This window comes from Heterocephalus glaber, unplaced genomic scaffold, assembly GCF_053883595.1.
Source record: "Heterocephalus glaber isolate CG9 unplaced genomic scaffold, H.glaber_assembly_v1.0 deba00001472, whole genome shotgun sequence".
NCBI lineage: Eukaryota > Metazoa > Chordata > Mammalia > Rodentia > Bathyergidae > Heterocephalus > Heterocephalus glaber.
In genome coordinates, this window is record NW_028258315.1 from 37,611,637 (window position 1) to 37,629,613 (window position 17,977).

The window sequence follows — 17,977 nt, forward strand, 5'->3', positions numbered from 1 at the left end:
CCGCCGGTCCCCGCCCGCCGGTCCCCGCCCGCCGCGGCCCATTGGCGCTCAGGGAGGGGCAGGGGCGGGCCCAGCGGGCGAGGGCGCGGGCGGGGCGGCGGTTCCGAGGCTGGCGCGTGGGCCAGGTCCTCACTGCCTGCTGCGCACCAGGCCATCCGGCGTACCTCTGGCTCTTCACCATGGGCGACGGCTCCTCCTCGACCCCCAAGACCTCCTTCCCGAAGTTCCTGGAGCATCTCTCCGGCGCCGGCAAGGCCATTGGTGTGCTCACCAGCGGCGGGGATGCCCAAGGTGCGCGCGGCCCACTGGCCTCCGGGCCTGGGCGAGAGGGGAAGGAGATGCCGAGGGGAGGGGGTGGCCAGGGAACTGGGAGGAGTGGGATGCCGGGACCGGGAGAACCGGGAAGAAGCCCCTGCGCCTACAAACATCGGGGCACTTGAGGCGTGGCTGGAGACGGCCAGGGGGCCCATTGCGGTGGGCTGGATGGGGAAGACGGAGCGAGACGGCGGAAGGACCTTCATTAGGAAGAAACAGTAAATCAATTTTTCACCTTCCAGGTTCATTTTATTCATTGAGGTTGGCAGTGGGGTCTCTAGGAACCTATCCCCTTGAGGTCGTTCTGCATCTGAGTCGTAGGATGCGGGGCCAAGCGACCCTAAAGCTTAGGTACCGCTACCACGCCGATGCCCGGCACCCGCCCGCAGCTCCGTCATCCCGCCCCACCCAGCCCGGGAAAGGTTGTAGGCAAACAGCTGAGTCCCCGCTGCGCCGCCTGCAGTCTGGCGCCCCCCGCGCGGCGCGGTCGTAGTCCCCGCTGCTGCATTGCAGGACGCGCTTGGGGCACGCGAGGGTCTCGCCTTGGCGGTGCTGCAGCGCCTCACATTTCCCCTGAGAGATTAAAAGAAAAAAAAGTTTTCCTCCCCCACTCTTATCTCCACTCGGCTTCCGGCGGGTGACAAAATTGAAAGCTAAAACGGGTCACTAGGCCCTCTCCTCCCACCTCCCTTGGACGGGAAAGACCAGGAAGCGGGGACTCCAGGCCGTCACCAGCAGCCGGGGCACGGGCTCCAGACTTCCCTCTCACCCCAACGTGGAGGCTGATTGTAAAGCGGAAGGAACCCAAACCCGGGCCCTTCGGCATGTATTCACTAAGAGAATGTTTAAAAGTGGGGGACAAAGAGGGATGACTCGGCCACGGCCCCGGCCCTCGCGCTCTGGGCGTTCCAGGGGGCGCCAGAGTTCCCAGACAGAGGGGTTTCCAGATTCCTGTTAACCCCTGGTGAGGGCAGAGCAGATCAGCGCTTCTCTGGCGTAGACGCCCTTGCAGCCCTAAAGATCTAGCAGGCTGAAGACAGGTTCCCTGAGCTGGTTTTTATCTCCCCTTCTTCCCTCCCACCCCATACCGTATCTCCTCATGAGCACCGCAGAGGGATGCTCAGAGGTTGAGCCCAGTGCCCTCTCCTTCTGCCCACCCTGCAAGTGACCTTCCCTTTTTGCCCTTGAGAAGGACGGGCGGGGCGGGCGGGGCGGGCGCGGCGGGCGCGGCGGGCGCGGGTGCGGCAGGTTGAGGAGCTGTGGGTACTGCCCCGCCCGCCGCGGGCGCCTACGTGATGCCTGGCCAGTCGCCTCCCTAGCACGCTCAGCCCGCGACACCCGGCGCACTCCACGCCACTCGCGTGGAACAGCATTAGGTGCGGGAGTGGGAGCCGGCGCTGCAGGGTGAGTGAGGGTCCATAATGAGACCCTCCTCGTTCTTAGATTAAAAGAAGCAATCGTGGCCAGTCACCGCCAGCACCACACGGGCCGGCCTTCCTCCCTACAGAAGGGATGGCTTTATTGGTATTCTAGTAAAATGATCCTCAATACAAACATTCTTCGTGCAGGGTAGGCTTCTCAGAAAATGAAAATCCTCGGACTGGATTGTTAAAATAGAAGAGTGAAATAGGAGAACATTTAACATCTCGAGTTATTTAAATAAGTGCCTGAAGATGTGCTGATACGGGACCGCCTGGGGTCGGGATGGGGAACCCGCGTACCCACCCCTTTTGACTTCTCATCCCAGGCCAGGGGCTTCAGAAGGATCTGCATGCTCGAGACCTCGTGCTAGGTCTCCTTGAATCTTATTCTGGACTGCCAGAGGAGAAAATTTAGCACAGGAAGAGGAACTGGGTCTCTACACCACCTCCACCCCCACCCCAGGGCTATGAGGTCAAAAGTTTCAAGGTTATTTTAGAATCAAGATTCTGTATCTTTTGGGGGGAAAATATGGATCATTCTTTTGAAATCCCTATCCAAATGTTTGTAAAAATACTTGGTAGTTTGTGAACAAAAATACGGCAGAGTCATCGTTTTCTCTGTTACTTATGTTAGGTCTGCCACTTGTAAGAAGTTAATTAAAAGACTACCTTGTCTCTTCAGTGGAAAAGAATACCCTGGAAACCAAAATTCTATGAGAACATTGCTTGGTTAGTGTAATGTCTGGTGCATGGGACATGGCTGCTCTTAGTTAAACAGGTGGCATCAAATATGACCTCACGCTTTCAAATGTTACATGGGGGCTGTCCCCAAGGAAACCAACCATGGCTGTGTCTTGGGCATTTTCTCTCAAGACCCTGACTCAGTTTTCCTTAGATGCCTATAAATAGTTGCGTACTGTTGTAATGCTATCTTGGACCTTTTTGAGAGTTTACATGCATTTCTTTCTGGAAAAAAAAATCCATTAGGAGGTAAGCTCCAAGGGCCTGGACTTAGCAGTAACAGATTTCCAGGCCCTTAGAGTAGGTTGTTCCTTGAAGTGGTGTCTATTGTACCAGTCTTTTACTGTTTTATGTTGACTCTATCAGTAATTGATTTTCCCTGAGAGAGAAAAATTTTGCTCATAGCTGGAGACCAAAGAGAGTAAATTCGAGTCTCGTTTTTAGGAACTTTCTACTTAAATGTGAAATTATAGTAAGATTCCATTCTGAGGTGATTATAACTACTGTTTATTCTGCACTTTTTATATACTAGGAGCTTTACAGTTCTTAGGTCCAGGGCAAATTAAAATGCCTCCAAGATAGGTATTTCTTCATTTTGGAGGTAAGGAGAAAAACCCACAACGAGACAAGTAACTTAACAAAGCCATGAGGCTCCTACAAGGTTGTGGTAGGATTTAAACCACACTGGATGACTTACTCCCAAATACTCTCCACCAGAACATGTTCTTAAGAGGTCTTTCCCAGGAAGGCAATGCCATCTGGCCAGTACTCAAAGTGAGAACACAACTTGCTCGAAATTATACAGAGAATCTTTTGGCAGTTTTGTTAGTAGAACAGTAAATGCCTTTCGAAAGTGATAGCTAGCAAGGTGGCCAAAACAATGGAGTCCTTTTTTCCACCAATGGAATTTATATTACATAATTATAAAGTGAAACCAAAAATCCCTCATCTGCTTTCCTGACTGCCTCAGGCCTGACATTAAGAAAGAATATTTTAAAGCATTTTTTTCTCATCTTCTTTGGATCTTTAGATCTTTACAGAATATCCCTGCAAAATTAGACTGATTTCTCTTTAACCTAAAATAAGTTCCATGTTGCTGAACAGACAGACTTATTATGACTAAGTACCCACCCTCAAACAATATTGTGTCACATACCAAGGATGATTCATGGTCTTAGACACAGGCTGTGGCTTTGGCAGGGCCTGGTGCATAGTGCAGCTGAGAATGCATTACCTATCTTGCAACAGTCAAAGTGCATCCTTTTTGTCTATAGCAAAGTGAACATTAATACAATATTTACAGAAAATCCATATAAGATTGAGTATGTAGAAGTCTTTCCAATCATAGAGAGACTCACTAGCATTTAGTGACTGACTGCATGTTGTGAAGTTCTCCCAGGTGCTAACTTATCCCCATTTTAGATGTGAGCAAAGAAAACCTGAGATGAACCAGCTTCTCTGCATTCACAGACCCAAGTATTAGGGACAGGCCACATGATTACAGGGACCGGGTGGCAGGTTGAGTATAAAGACATCAAAACACACAATGTATGTTTAAATTTTAAAAATTACAGTAAAAGACATGTTGACATTAATCCCTTTCAAAATGCTTTCCCTTGCTTCAAACTCACTTATCCCATCATTCTTCCCACTTTCTGCAGCTGCTCTGGAAGTCCTCTCTCATGAGAGTCTTTACTAGGAGTGACCAAAAATACCGTGAATGTTTCTGCTGAGTGTCATCCAGTAGAAAAACAGGCTTATAAAAGCATTACAGTGTGTCCTAGTCCACCTTATTCACCCAATCTGACACAGTGAGACTTCTGGCTCTTCCCCAAGGTCATTTGTCACAATGAAAGGAAAATGTTTGGAATCAGTTCGGGACATCAAGGCAGCCACAACAATGCAACTAAAGACATTCATGAAAAAGAGCTTTCAGAACTACTTCAGAAAGTGGCAAAAACAATGGGATAATGTTCAAAGCCAGGGGGAGTATTTGAGGGCAATGAATGGCAATGTGTCTTTTACCATAAGAATTTTTTAAGCTTAAACATTCAACCTATTTTTCAGTCACATCTCATACATATGAGTCAGTTTACCAGTGTATTTCAAGCACTTAGCACATCTAAAGCAGGTAGCAGACACTCAAGTGTTTATGGACTGTCCCCCACCTGAAATCACCACTGAGGAAGTGACAGGTGACTAGGAATTTCTTCTGTCTTCCTTTTTCATGAAGCCATTTAGGTGAATTAAACTGTCAGTAATCACTAGTGCTTTTTTATCCTCAACAATAAATGTGATCTACTAATGCTTTAAGATGAAAACTTTAAAACTGTACTCGGAATTGTGAGGTACTGGTAGACTTGCCACAGGCACTAAGCTGGCTCTTCAATTTAACACATACAATCTGCCCTCTACATTTGTGGGTTCTGCAGGTTCAACCAACCTCAGATTGAAAATATGTTTTAAATGACATCTTGTACTACATATATATATGGGCTTTTTTTCCCCTTGTTATTATTTCCTAAGCAATATAGCATCACAACCTTTTATATAGCATTTATGTTAATGTTAGGTATTTTAGGTAACCTAAAGATTTATTCTCAAGTATATGGGAGGATATGTGTAGATTATGTAAAATCCATATATATGGTCATTTTATAGAAGGAACTTGACCATCCAAGAATTTTGATATCTCAAAGTGATCCTAGAACCATTCCCCTGAGGATACCAAGGGACAACTGTACAGTATTTACCAAAGATCTGTTAAGAGTTCTATTTGGAAGCCGAGTGTGATGGCAAGGACTGTAATCCTAGCACTTCAGTCAGGAAGATAGCAAATTCAAATCCCATCTGGACAACTTAGCAAGACCCTGTCTCAAAATAAAAAAAGGCTGGGGTATATCTCAGTACAAATGAAGGCCTTAGGTTAAATTTCCAGTATTGCAAATACAAACAAGCAAACAACAAAAAGAGTTCTGCTTGGGGTCTTTCTGTGCCCAGAGCTGTGCTTGCCTAAGGGCCAAGTAAAATGCCTAGGGAAATGTGAATAATGAGGATTCACCTCACACAGCTCTCGAGGCTCTCCCTGTCCTGAAACACTGCATATGTGTTCTTTAATGGGATCTTTGTAGTTTAAAATATAATTAAATTAGGAAAAGAAATTATTGGTTCTAAGAAGCAGTGTGTGAGAATTTCAGCATTGTCGTAGCATAGAAGTGGGAGATTAGTTGTAACTGCATCATTTTCTCTAAGTCAAATATATTTTTATGTGGCATATTCAGATGATCCTTAGAAGCTAGACATGTGATCGTCTTTCCAAAAACGTGTTTTCCTATTTGGGTACAGAAAACTAAAAGCTTCTGGTGGAGAACTCAAACCTTTTATCTAGGAGAATGGAGGCTATTTAGATAAACTCTATCAATCTGGGGGCCATAGAAGCCATTGCAGTTAGAAATATGAAGATAAGGTAGCAATATGTTAAAGGCACAAATATCGGGATATAAAACTACATCTACTACTCCTGTGCTTATGTTAAAAATGTGTGTTGGGATAAATAACAGATAGCTGTGTGTTAAGGAAATAGATGAGTCACTTTTTTAGTTACTTTTTTCAAGGAGTTTTGTCTGTTGTTGTATTTTTATTTCTTACAAAGTATCTACCAGGAAGCTCCAGTTCTTCCTCACCCACCTCTATTCTGTACATCTTCACCACCCTGCACTTCTCTTGAAATTACAGTAATTGTGCTTGTCTGGATGAAAAAAGCACCAAAATATGGCAGATCAGGGTACTGAGATTCCAGAGTCTCATTTGGAAGTCCTGGTTCTTAAGCCTGCCATCTACTAGTGCTGTAGGATCTTATTCGTTCGTTTGTCTCTTTGTTTTGTTTTGAGGGTCTCTCTCTCTCCCCCTCCCTCCCTCCTTCCATTCCCCCTCCCCAAGTGAAGCTCTTGGAGTTACTCAATTGTCTTCCCCAGCCCTTATCATCAGTGAGTCTTTAGGCAAAAGTGGAGCCTGTCAAAGAGAGGCAGGACTGTTCTGGGCCCCTGTATGAGCTCCCACCCCCAAGGATCCATTAGCACTTCCTCCATCCCTAAGATGCTTCCAGCACCTTAGAATCCTGTGTGTCCATATATATAGTAACCTCACAGTCCATGCTGCTCATTTTTTCAGCTCAGGTATACTATTACTCAGATTCTGTTTCTGTTTTAGCTATCAGTGTACAAGTGAGCAAGCCAAGCATGAGTTATGTGTCACGGAACGCTTTAGGCAGAACCATGGAGCCCCTTCTCTCTGTCATGGTCACAGTGAGGGCAGATGGACTGTGTCTCAGTGGCTGCTGAGAGCTGAGAAGGAAACTGGGAAAAGCTGCTGTTTCACCAAGAGGGCCAGGGAGGCCTAAATGTGAGTGAGGAGCCAGCAGAAAGCAGCTGGGAAGAGCAGGGAGTGGGAGCCCTGAGGGATATGGGAGGAAATGGCCTAGGCCAAGGTCCTGGCCAGCTGTGGGCCAGGTGAGGACTTTGGATTTACCTTCTGAGAACTGGAGAGTCACATGGAGGTGACAGGCTGCCTTTGATAAAGGTAGCTTTGTGGAATGGAAAGGAGGGAAGAGAGAGATTCCGAGTTTAGGGCCTCATGGCAGGTTGGTCACACATGGGGGGTCAAGAGGATGGTGCTGAGGCATGTGGCAGGATGCCCTGTGGAAGGGACAAAGGGGGCCTAAGAGTGCCAGGGAATGGGATGAATTGGAACTCATCTCCAGTGGCAGGAAGAAAGACAATGAGTGTGAGAGAGGTAGATATTTATAGGTGGGGAAAAGATACTCTTCACAGCAGTCTTCATAATGGCGGGGGGCGGGGGCAGCAAGAAACTATCCATAGACTATTAATGCCATCAGCTCCTGGACTAGAATATTAATCCGCATTTAATGTGGAGCTTTGGGTTGGTCAGTGTGGTTAAATGTGTACAGTACATCAAGAGTCCAATAGAGATAAGGCCTGCATTGGTAGCCCGTATTTTATGCATAATTTTAAGCAACCTAGCAGCCATGTTAGTATAAATAAAATAAATATATCAAATAATTTATTCTCATGTGTTTATTGGTACATTTTAGGTAATTTGGGGGGGGGGGTACCAGGGATCAAACTCAGGTCCTTGCGCTTGTGCGCAGCAGGCAACGAAACCACTGAGCTAAATCTCTGGCCCTGGTACATTTTAGGTATACAATACGTTTACATTTATCATTGGGTGTTTGTACCTGAACATGATGTATCTTGGTTCTTATTCTTTTCCCCATTACCTGTGCGCCCTTCACCCCCTCCACCCTTCCCTATTTACATAGACTTTTTTTCCTTTTTTTCTTTCTTTTCTCGTAATTTTTCCTTTCCCCTCTTCCCTTTCCCCTTCCCCTCCCACCACCCCTACACCTTTGGACCTTTTCCTATTTCAAATTATCAGTTATTCATTTTAATCATTTTCATCCTTATTTACACTTTCAGTTTCTCACACTAGAGAAAGTATTTGGTATTTACACATGTGTGTCCTATTTATTTCACTTAAGAGTATGGCCTCAATATGCATCCATTTGGCTATAAATGTCTCTAGTTTCTCCTTTATGACTGAGTAGTACTCCATTTTATAAAAAAAAACCCACATCTTCTTTATCCAGTTTCCAGTTGATGAGCACTTGGACTGTTTCCAAGCTTTAGCTATTACAAACTGTGTCTCTATAAACATAGGTGCACATATATCACTGCGGTATGATTCTTTTAATTCTTTTGGGAAGATTCCCAGTAGAGGAATAGCTGGGTCAAATGGGACTTCTAGTCCTAGTTCTTTGAGGTATCTCCATACTGATTTCCACAGTGGTTGCAACAGTCTGCACTCCCACCAGCAATGGAGAAGGGTTCCTTTCTCTCCACACCCCTGCCAGCATTTGTTATTGGTTGATTTCTTGATAGCAGCCATTCTTTGTGGGGTGAGGTGGAATCTCAGTGTTGTTTTCATCTGCATCTTTCGAATGACCAGTGATGTTGAACATTTTTTCATATATTTATTTGCTGCTTTTACTTCTTTGTCTGAGAAATGTCTGTTCATTTCGGATGCCCGTTTTTGAATTGGGTCATTGAATTTAGGGCATCTGATTTTTTCCAATTCTTTATATATTCTCAATAGTAGGCCTTTGTCTGAGGTACAGCTGCTAAAAATTTCTTCCCACATTGTAGCTTTGTTGGTAGTTTCTCTTGCAGTGCAGAAGCTTTTTAATACGATAGGATCCCAGCTTTTGATTCTTTGTACTAGCTCCCGTGCTACTGAGGATTTGTTCATAAAGTCTTTTCCTATGCCATTGTCATCAAGAGTTCTACCTAACTTATCTTCCAGCAAGTTTAGTGTTTCTGTCTTAATATTTAGATCTTTAATCCACTTCGATCTTAGTTTAGTGCATGGTGATAGGTATGGGTGCAGTTTTAATCTTTGGCAGGTTGAAATCCAGTATTCCCAACACCATTTATTAAATAGGCTATCTTTCCTCCAATGATGGTGGTTTGCTCCTTTGTCAGAGATGAGGTGGCTGAACATATCTGTAGCCATTTCTGCATCTTCTAATCTATTCCACTGATCCTCGGGTCTGTTTCTTTGCCAGTGTCATGCTGTTTTTATCACAGTAGCTTTGTAGTATAGTTTCAAGTTGAGGATTGTGATAACCCCAGCCATGTCTCTCTTGCCTAGAATTGCTTTTGCTATTCTAGGTTTCTTCTGCTTCCAAATGAATTTTTGGATTGTTTTCACTAGTTCTGTGAAGTATATTGTTGGAATTTCAATCAGCATTGCATTAAATCTATATAGTAATTTTGGAAGTATGGCCATTTTCACTATATTGATTCTTCCTACCAGGAACAAGGGATATCTTTCCATTTTCTTATATCCTCTTTGATCTCCTTTTTCAGAGAGCTGTAGATTTCAGTGTAGCGGTCTTTTGCTTCCTTTGTTAGGTTGATTCCTAGATATTTCATTTTTTTAGATGCTATTGTAAAAGGAATTATTTACTGAATTTCTCTCTTAATGGGTCTGCTATTTGCGTATAAGGCTATTTTTTTTTTTGAGTGTTGACCTTATATCCAGCTACTCTACTGAATCTGTCAATTAGGTCTAGAAGACTTTTACGTCAAATAATTTTAAAGTACACTTTAAACATCACTTGACAACATAATCAATTACTGCATCAGTAAGATATTTTGAATCCTTTTTCTACCCACACCAAGTCTTTGGAATCCACCGGGCACTGATACCTACAACACATCTCCATCTGGACAAGACACCGAGGCCACAGGCTGCCCTGACGGACAGTGTGTCAGAGAGCCATGGATGACGTGTTGCCCCCTGTATCCAAAGTTTCCCTACATGAGTGTTCTTGTGAAAACTTTGAACTTACAGTGCTCACAATTGCAATGAATCCTGGAATGCAGCATGCCGGGCCTTAGGCCCTGTGCTGGCCTGGAATGCTGCTTTCCGGATGTCCCTGTGGCCAGCATCCCTTACCAACTTCAGTTCTTTTCCTTAGGCATCACTTTCAGGAAAGCTGCCCTAAACTCTCTCTTGGCTATTGCACCCCTTCTGGAACCATCATGCAGGCTTTCAGCTCCCTGACCCTCTGCTTATTATCTTTCTCCTTAGCTTTGTGCCCTTTTACCAGTGGGTACTGTATTTATTGCTTGAACAGCAAAAGTAAGATAAGCATGTTATAAATTTTACTTTTTTTGACAAACCAGTGAAAGCGAGCAAGCTGACCTTATTTTTCAAATTTCTATATTGAAATTCAAAAGTGAATGATTGTTAGTACTGTAAGATATGCAAGGAAAGTGGCTCAGTGCTGTCAGAGGGTTGAAGTGGGGAGATTATTATATATAGTCTTCAGGTAACAAAGATAAAAGGTTGAACCCAAATTATTGTGTTAAGAGTCAATATATTCCTTATTTTTTTAACAGTATTTTTAACTGACATGTAATATGTGCTCTAATTGTAGAGCACAGGGTTTAACTCAATACATGTATATAGTGCGCAATGATCAAATCAGGGTAATAGGTCTATCGCCTCACATAGAATCACATTAGCAGTGACTCACAATTTAAATTGAATCAGAACAGAATCTCAAGAAGCACTCGGAAATGAAGAAGGCCACCTCAAAGTGACTGGAAAATAAGAATTTACCTAATACCATCTTGCCAGCTTCTGCTATTGTCACATGAAAGACCCTGTGACCTTAAGGAAGAAGTTATCACTATCTTACTTGCGGTGTATTTTAGGAAGAAGCTATTTGAGAATGTATAATATCAAGAAAATAATTCCATAATGTATCCTTTCTGTTTTACTTATCACATATTTCCCACTTACCTGCTCCCTCAAAGGACTGCTTTTGTCTCAAAGTTTGTTTTGTTTTTTGTTTCCCATAACAGGATCATACCTTCCCTAAGGAATGGAGATTAGATTTTGGCAAATTAGGAAGAGATTGCTACCCACACACTAAGAGTCTTTCTTGGTAGGGGGATTACATTTTCCCGCGAAAAACATAATGAAGGCTGTTTCCCAGGTCAGGCTACTACAGCCAAAACCAAAACAAAATGGCTCAACCTCACCATGGCTGAACTGTTCCTAAAAACAGTAGCTTCAGTGTTGAGTGGAAAATCCTGAAACTGCCTTTTGTCCCAAATGTTTGGTGGCCGGGCCCATAGACAGCCCTAAGCAAAATGATGAAACATGGTATGTTCCTGCAGGGGACTGTAAAATCGAAATGCAAGGGTCTGTGTCTCCACATTGGCTTCTTCCCCCCACCCCCAGTCTCCTGCCATCCAAGTCCCATTCCCTGCTCACCCTTTAGAGAGAACGAGTGATCTATCTGGTGGAGCTCATCTTCCCCAGGCTTCAACCCAAAGGGCCCAGCCTGAGGCAGCACTTTGCAGACCTGACTGCACCCAGATTCAAACCAAGACCTAAAATCCAAGCAGGCCCTGCCCCTAAACAATTAACAATCTAGTCCTGCAGGCTTTCTTTTCCAGTAAAGTTCCCTTTGGTGATTGGAATGCATAGCCACTTCAGGAGAGAAAATTGGGAAGTCTTTTAATCCAATCAGTCTAGGAGGCTGAGGCAGGAGGATAGCAAATTCAAGCCTAGTCTGGGCACTTTAGCAATTTAGTGAGACAGCACTTTTAAAAGAGCTGAGACAGAGCTCAGTGTGAAGGCCCTGGGTTCAGTCCCCAGTAGTGCAAGCAATAATAATAATAATAGTAAGATTTAAATTGCACTCCACCATCTATTAATTTAGTTACCTTGGGCTGATCCATTTATCCTCCCTGATCCTCAACTTTCTCCAGCAGGCTCCTGACACTCCATGAGCTAGGAGTCAGGTGTCAGCCTGCCTGGCACCAATTGGAATGCCACAGGCTTCTAAGCTAAAGGATAAAAAGAGCAACTTGGCTTAACTCTTATACTAACTTGCAAGTGAATAAAAGCCCTGTTGGACTTGGAGGTGTGTGTCTTATTCAAGTGTATTCCCAGAACAACCTGTTGGAAATGTAAACCTCAGGCTCCACCTGAGAAGCCCTGGAGACCAGCCTAGCAGTCTGGGTTTAAGCAAGCTCCCCAGGGGTCGACAGGCTTGGAAGGCTAATCCAGCCCAGAAGCTGTTGTGAGGTGTTCCGACTGCAAGGGACACAGGTTGGAGTTGGGGACTATAATTCCGCACTGGAGTCTCCTGGGGGTCAGCTTCTCTATCATGTTCAGCTTTTAACAGTTTCATTCCTTCTGCCATTTCTTTAACATGTACATTTTCTAAGTCGCCAGGGTTGTTCATTTGGCGTAAAGGCCCTGTGGAAATGAAGTCTTCAGAGGAGAGAGCAAAAGCAAAAAAGGGATTCATTCTGCTGCTTTATCCCCTGGTTCCTGGTGTTGGGACATTCTCAGTGTTTGGAGGTTAATACACACATTAGTGGCTGGAGCATAAAGTCCTGGAGCCACAGTCTGTCAGGAGGACTGGGAAGAACTGCTTTTATCCATGCAGTTAAGGTTAGAATCCAAGCATGCCTGACCCTGATCACACAGAGGTGCCACACCCACATCCAGGTGCAATGACATACCACAGGTGTGAACACAGAGGGGGAAGGTGGTTGTCTGCCAGGAATAAGGGGAGTCTGATGAAGGGGAAGCCAGGAAGTCCTCTTGGAGGGGCAGGAGCTCAAAGGATGAGGAAATGCCTCGAAGGAGAAGCATAGGCAGGGCAGATGCTGAAGGTCAAGCAGAGGAACTTCCTGGTACCACTGAACAGGGAGGAGAATTCCCAGGGCACGGCCTGACCGACCTATGAGGAGCTTGGATTTCCTCTCATTGGCCCTGGGAACCAAGGGGAGGGGCAAGATGTATTTGTGCTTTAGAACAGAGCACCCTTCCTGATGGAGAGCTCTTCTCAAACATTATTTAGTGCAAAAAGAACTAACAAGTGTGAAACTAAACATAGGAAAATATGAAATATGATTGAAAAATGTATCTAAGTAATAATTATTACACTATAGATACGTTACACATTGCCTTTAATCCTCAAAATACTCCCCCTGGTTTCAAATACACTTATCTTGACATTCTTGCCACTCTCTGAAACAATTCTGGAATCCTCTTTCATAACTATCTTTAGTTGTGCTGTCATGGCTCCCTTTTTGTGCTGAACCAATTTAAAACATTTTCATTTTACAAAGTCATTTTGACTTTGGGGAAGAGCCAGAAGTCTCACAGTGCCCAGTCCAATAAATAAGGTGCATGAGGACACAGGGTCATGTTTTTATGAGCCTGCCTTTCTGTTGGATGGCAGTTGGCAGCATCATTCACCGTATTTTTTATCAGGCCTTGTAAAGACAAGAAAGAAGTCTTCCAGAACTGCATGAGAAAGTGGCAAGAATGATGAAATAAGTGTGTTTGAAGTGGAGTATTTTTGAAGGCAGTGTGTCTTTTTTTTTTTTTTTTTTTGATACCGGGGATCAAACTCAAGTCCTTGCCCTTATGAGGCAGGCAGCGGAATCACTGAGCTAAATCTCTGACCAGCAGTGTGTCTTTTGCTGTAATAATGTTTTTTAAAATTCAATCAATCACTATATTTTTCATACCAAGTTTTCCAAGAAGTGGGGCTTATGTGGACATCACCACATCACCTCATCTATAATTATTTTTAACAAAAGAGTATATTTATAAGTCATTTACAAAAACATGAGAGAAAAATTGCTTTAATAATTCTGGCCAGTATCTGGTATAAATAATGTTAGAGGGAAACAGTGAGATTCAGGGAGGACTGTTAGGAAAAAAACGTCAATTTTGGGAGCAGGAGCTATTGAGGGTACTAGTAGTATCCTTCTTGAATGACAGAGAAGAAAAATGCTGCTCAGCAAGAGAGCATGCAGGGGGAGAAGAAAATTATGAGAATAAAGTAATGGCATTGCATTTGAAAGAGTTTGACATTCTTGAGGCATGGCCCCCAATCAGTGAGGTCATTAAAATTTTTCATGTGATAAATTAGGTTTGAATGTGAAATCTTAAAACTACTAAATATATGCATGTATACTCATACATAGATCTTAGAAGTATATTAGTATGTACTTATTTTCAAGACAAATATGCCTAAGGGTTTTTCAGCAAATAGATATTGTCATTCGTAAGTGTCACCTTTCAGAGACAATGATCTGACCTGCCCCAACATAATTTAGGATTGCTTACCCATCTTCTGAGCCAGTTCAACATACAAATTTAGTCCCCTTGTCAATCATAACATACTCTTGGAGAGCCTCTTGTGTGTACATTTATTTACCCAAAGCATAACAGTATCGCACACATGCTGCAACATCTCCAGTTCTGACATTTGTTTCCAAAATTTAAATACATGGAGGGAGATTTGGAACAGTTGGTTGTCTGGGAGCAACATGACCAAAAGCTCAGCTCTTCTCCATTCTGAAGGCACCTCTCAGAAAGTGGTCCTCGTTCCTTTCCACTTCTCTCTCCATGGGCTCATTAGCCAAGGTAGGGATACAGGATTGTTCAGGTTCCATGCCACAGGGTACTGCCAAAGAAGTTTTCAACTTCCAGAAGTGAGGCATAAATGGAAAGCAAAATTGAATCTATCTGACTTATGTGATAATGCATCGCATAGAGATACTCTAAATTTCTTGTGTGAAATTTCTCCTTGATTTACCTTGGTTAGGTATGGTTATTTTTAGTAGACAGGTATAGTTCCTTTTCTAATAAAATTGCATGATTTTTCTTGTATTTAAGTCCATCACCTACATTTTTTTAAACACTGATAGCTAGTGATGAAATAACCAAGTTTAATCTCTCAAATCACAGACCAGTTGCCCTTCTGAGTCTTAGTTTCTTAGGAGTTGGGTAACTGTAAGCACCTGCACTCTGGTGCGTTGCAATTGGATGGAGCAGCCTAGAAGTTTCTGCCAAGTGGAGGCAGTGATGTTCTGAACTGAATTGAAGGTGCTCTAGGCTCTTTTACAATGACCATAACCATCCACAGATGAACCCTAACATTCAAAGCACCCTGTTTTACCTTTGCTCTTTCTCTTACTCCTTACACTAGTGTACTCATTTCTCATATTAGGATACAGAAGCACAAGAGAAGTTATGCAATTTGTTCACAGTCTCTGTTAATTAATAGCAGAATCAGAATGAGCCCCAGGCTCTTCAGTACTAATTGTTCCTGTTCCCTTCACAGGTATGAATGCTGCCGTCCGGGCTGTGGTGCGCATGGGAATATACACGGGGGCCAAAGTGTACTTTATCTATGAGGTCAGTGTTTGCTCCCCATGTTGTTCATCATTTTTCTGACCCAGAATTTCATGCCTCCCACATGCTCAGTGCCCTGCAGTTTCTGTCTCTCTTCCGCCTGCCTCCCAGTGGAAGTAAGAGGGAATATAAAAGTCTTCTGATACCAACTTTCTCACCTTGATTTATAAGACCATTGATCTCAACTATGGTATTTGTCCTATAGAAGTAATTTGATCCTTTCAGGTGTGGGTGGTTTGAATAAGCACTAAGACAAATGAAGGAAAACAACCACTTTGAGCTTTTTATCATTAATATGAAATCCAAACCATGGTATCTATACATGCTTCAGCTTCAAAATGAAGAGTTTGGTCAATCGGGGATGGCACCTCGTCTTCTATTTTTGAGGTCCTAGCAACTGAGGAATAAGTAATATTTGAAGGAAAGGTACTTACTAATCTAATTTAAAGCACATTTCAAGAACTATTAGGAAAAACTTTCTATTTAATTGCTGAATTCTTTTAAGATCACCATTAATATTTTAGTCTGATTCCTCCTAGTATTATCTATGGTATTATCTAAAAGACTGGAAGGAAATGTGTACATTATGAAAATTGTGACATAGTTTTGTATACTGTTCTTTTTACCTGCCATGAAGTTATGAGTATGTTCTGCTTGATACATAGATTCCAGCTTGTGCTTTACATGTCTACATGACTTGACCTTTCATTGATTCCACGATTCTTCTATCATTGGACCATTCTTCATTTTTCAACTATCATAACACTGCAAGATCTGTATTAATATTTAAAACTGATCAGTGTTTCTTATCACTTACTTTTATTCCCAGATGTAGTATTGACTGATTTAAAGGGATGGTCATTATAGTGGATGTGATTTCTGAAATTTCTTCCAATCCTCCTCCCTACCCAGCCATGCACAGAAGTGGTGACACTGGATTCCTGCCCAGTATGTATGCAGCTGCACTCTCCTTACTCCTGAGAGACACCTGGATTCCCCTATCTGTTTACTAAGTCATTTTCCCCTTTTGTGAAATGACCATCCATACTCTTTGCATATTTGTCCACATTACCGTTTACCATTTTCTGGAAAGAGGCTTTTTCCTATGTTTCATTTTGCTTTTTGTACAGAATAGTTATGTTTCTGTTTACATTTATCTGATCTGGGTAATTTTTACATGACGAATCTAACCCTAGCATTTCCAGACTATTGTTCTGTCATTTTCTGTTTGGATGGTTTTAAGATCAAATTGCCCTTGTGAATTTCCATTCGTGGGCTCTGGCTCCCATGGCTGCCACCCCTTGCTCATCCATGTGGAATGAGCACATTAGCCTTAGTGCGACACATGCAACAACACCCCCCACTTGGCGTTTGCCCGCAGATAACCATTTCACCTGGGCCTCTTCACTACCTCTTTATGTTCCTGCTGCAAAGCATGCATATGCACACGGAGATAATTTCTCTGTCTCTCTCTACCTCTCTCTCTCTCCCCCTCCCTCTCTCAGAGAGAAGGGTCTATATTCTGACTTTGGCACATTTCAAAATTAAGGAATTGATGTAGAACACACCTCATAGGCCTACACCTAGGGACATTTGGACATTCTTTTGAGTTAAACCAGATTTGTTCTCTGCACCATTGTATTAGTCAAGGTTCTCCAGAGAAACAGAACTAAAAGAATATATGTAGGGCTGGGGATTAAGTTCAGTGGTTCTGCCACCTGCCTCGCAAGCGCAAGGTCCAGAGTTCAATCCCCAGTACCAAAAAAACAACAAAAAAGGAATATATGTAATTACAAGATGAGGTGGATCTTGAGGGGGAACTCTACATTCTGCTGTGAGAACAGTTCCTTCCTCATAAGAGAAACTGGTTTTATAAAGCTTTTTGGGCCAGGCATTGTGGCAATCCCAACTGTAATCCCAACACACTGAGAGGCCGAAGCAGGAGGATCACGAGTTCCAGCCCAGCCTGGGCAATTTAGTGACTTAATGAGACCCTGTCTCAAAATTTAAAAAATAAATAGTTTTTTAAAAAGGTACAGCTCAGTGAGAAGGCCCTGGGTTCAATCCTCATTACAAAAAAGAAAAACGAAAGCCCTTTGGGGATCAAGGCAGCCTCAGACGAGGTTTTTCTGTTAAAATTAGCAAAATGTTTTCAAGTTCACTGAAGACTTAAAGTTTGCAGTATGTTTCCCCAGGAAACCTTGTGATTTTCATGGCCTGCTACAGTTCCTGTTGTGTCTGCTCATGCCTCAGTTGGACACCAAGCCCACACGACACCAACTGACAGCCTTCGTGCCAACTGTGGGATGCAGGAGAGAAGGAAGGAAGTTCTTTCTGTTATTGCATAGTTAAAGAAATGGACTCGTGGTAGACAGTTTACTTTCTCCATGTCACTACACATTATTTGCAGTGGTAGGAAGAATGGCAGCCTTCTGAATCCCAGCCCAGTGCAGAGTGAATGACTCACCCCTGAGAACATTTGCCAGTATTTGGAGACATATTTTGATTATCTCATTGTTGGGGGAGGGAATGGCTACTGCATCTAGTCTGTAAGACCAGCATGCTGTCCAATATCTTAAAATGGACAGGGAAGCCCCCACCACAATCAGCTGGCCCAAATGTCAACAATACCAAGGTTGTGAAACCCTACATCCAACCTGGGGCCAACTCCATATTAGCTT

The 17,977-nt window shown here is 43.3% G+C and overlaps 1 protein-coding gene across 3 annotated transcripts in view; it reads left to right on the top strand.

Moving 5' to 3' along the window:
* Positions 1-45: 45 nt before the first annotated feature.
* The window catches only part of Pfkp (phosphofructokinase, platelet), a 65,268-nt gene continuing 47,336 nt past the window's right edge, over positions 46-17,977 (top strand). The window contains exons 1-2 of one of the 3 annotated variants that reach the window (XM_004854572.4): positions 46-291; positions 15,226-15,299. In XM_004854572.4, coding sequence (XP_004854629.1) covers positions 180-291; positions 15,226-15,299 — 186 coding nt within the window. In that variant the 5' untranslated portion in view covers positions 46-179. The remainder of the gene's footprint in view (positions 292-15,225; positions 15,300-17,977) is intronic. The other 2 variants (XM_013075785.3, XM_087181950.1) reach the window with 2 other exon arrangements.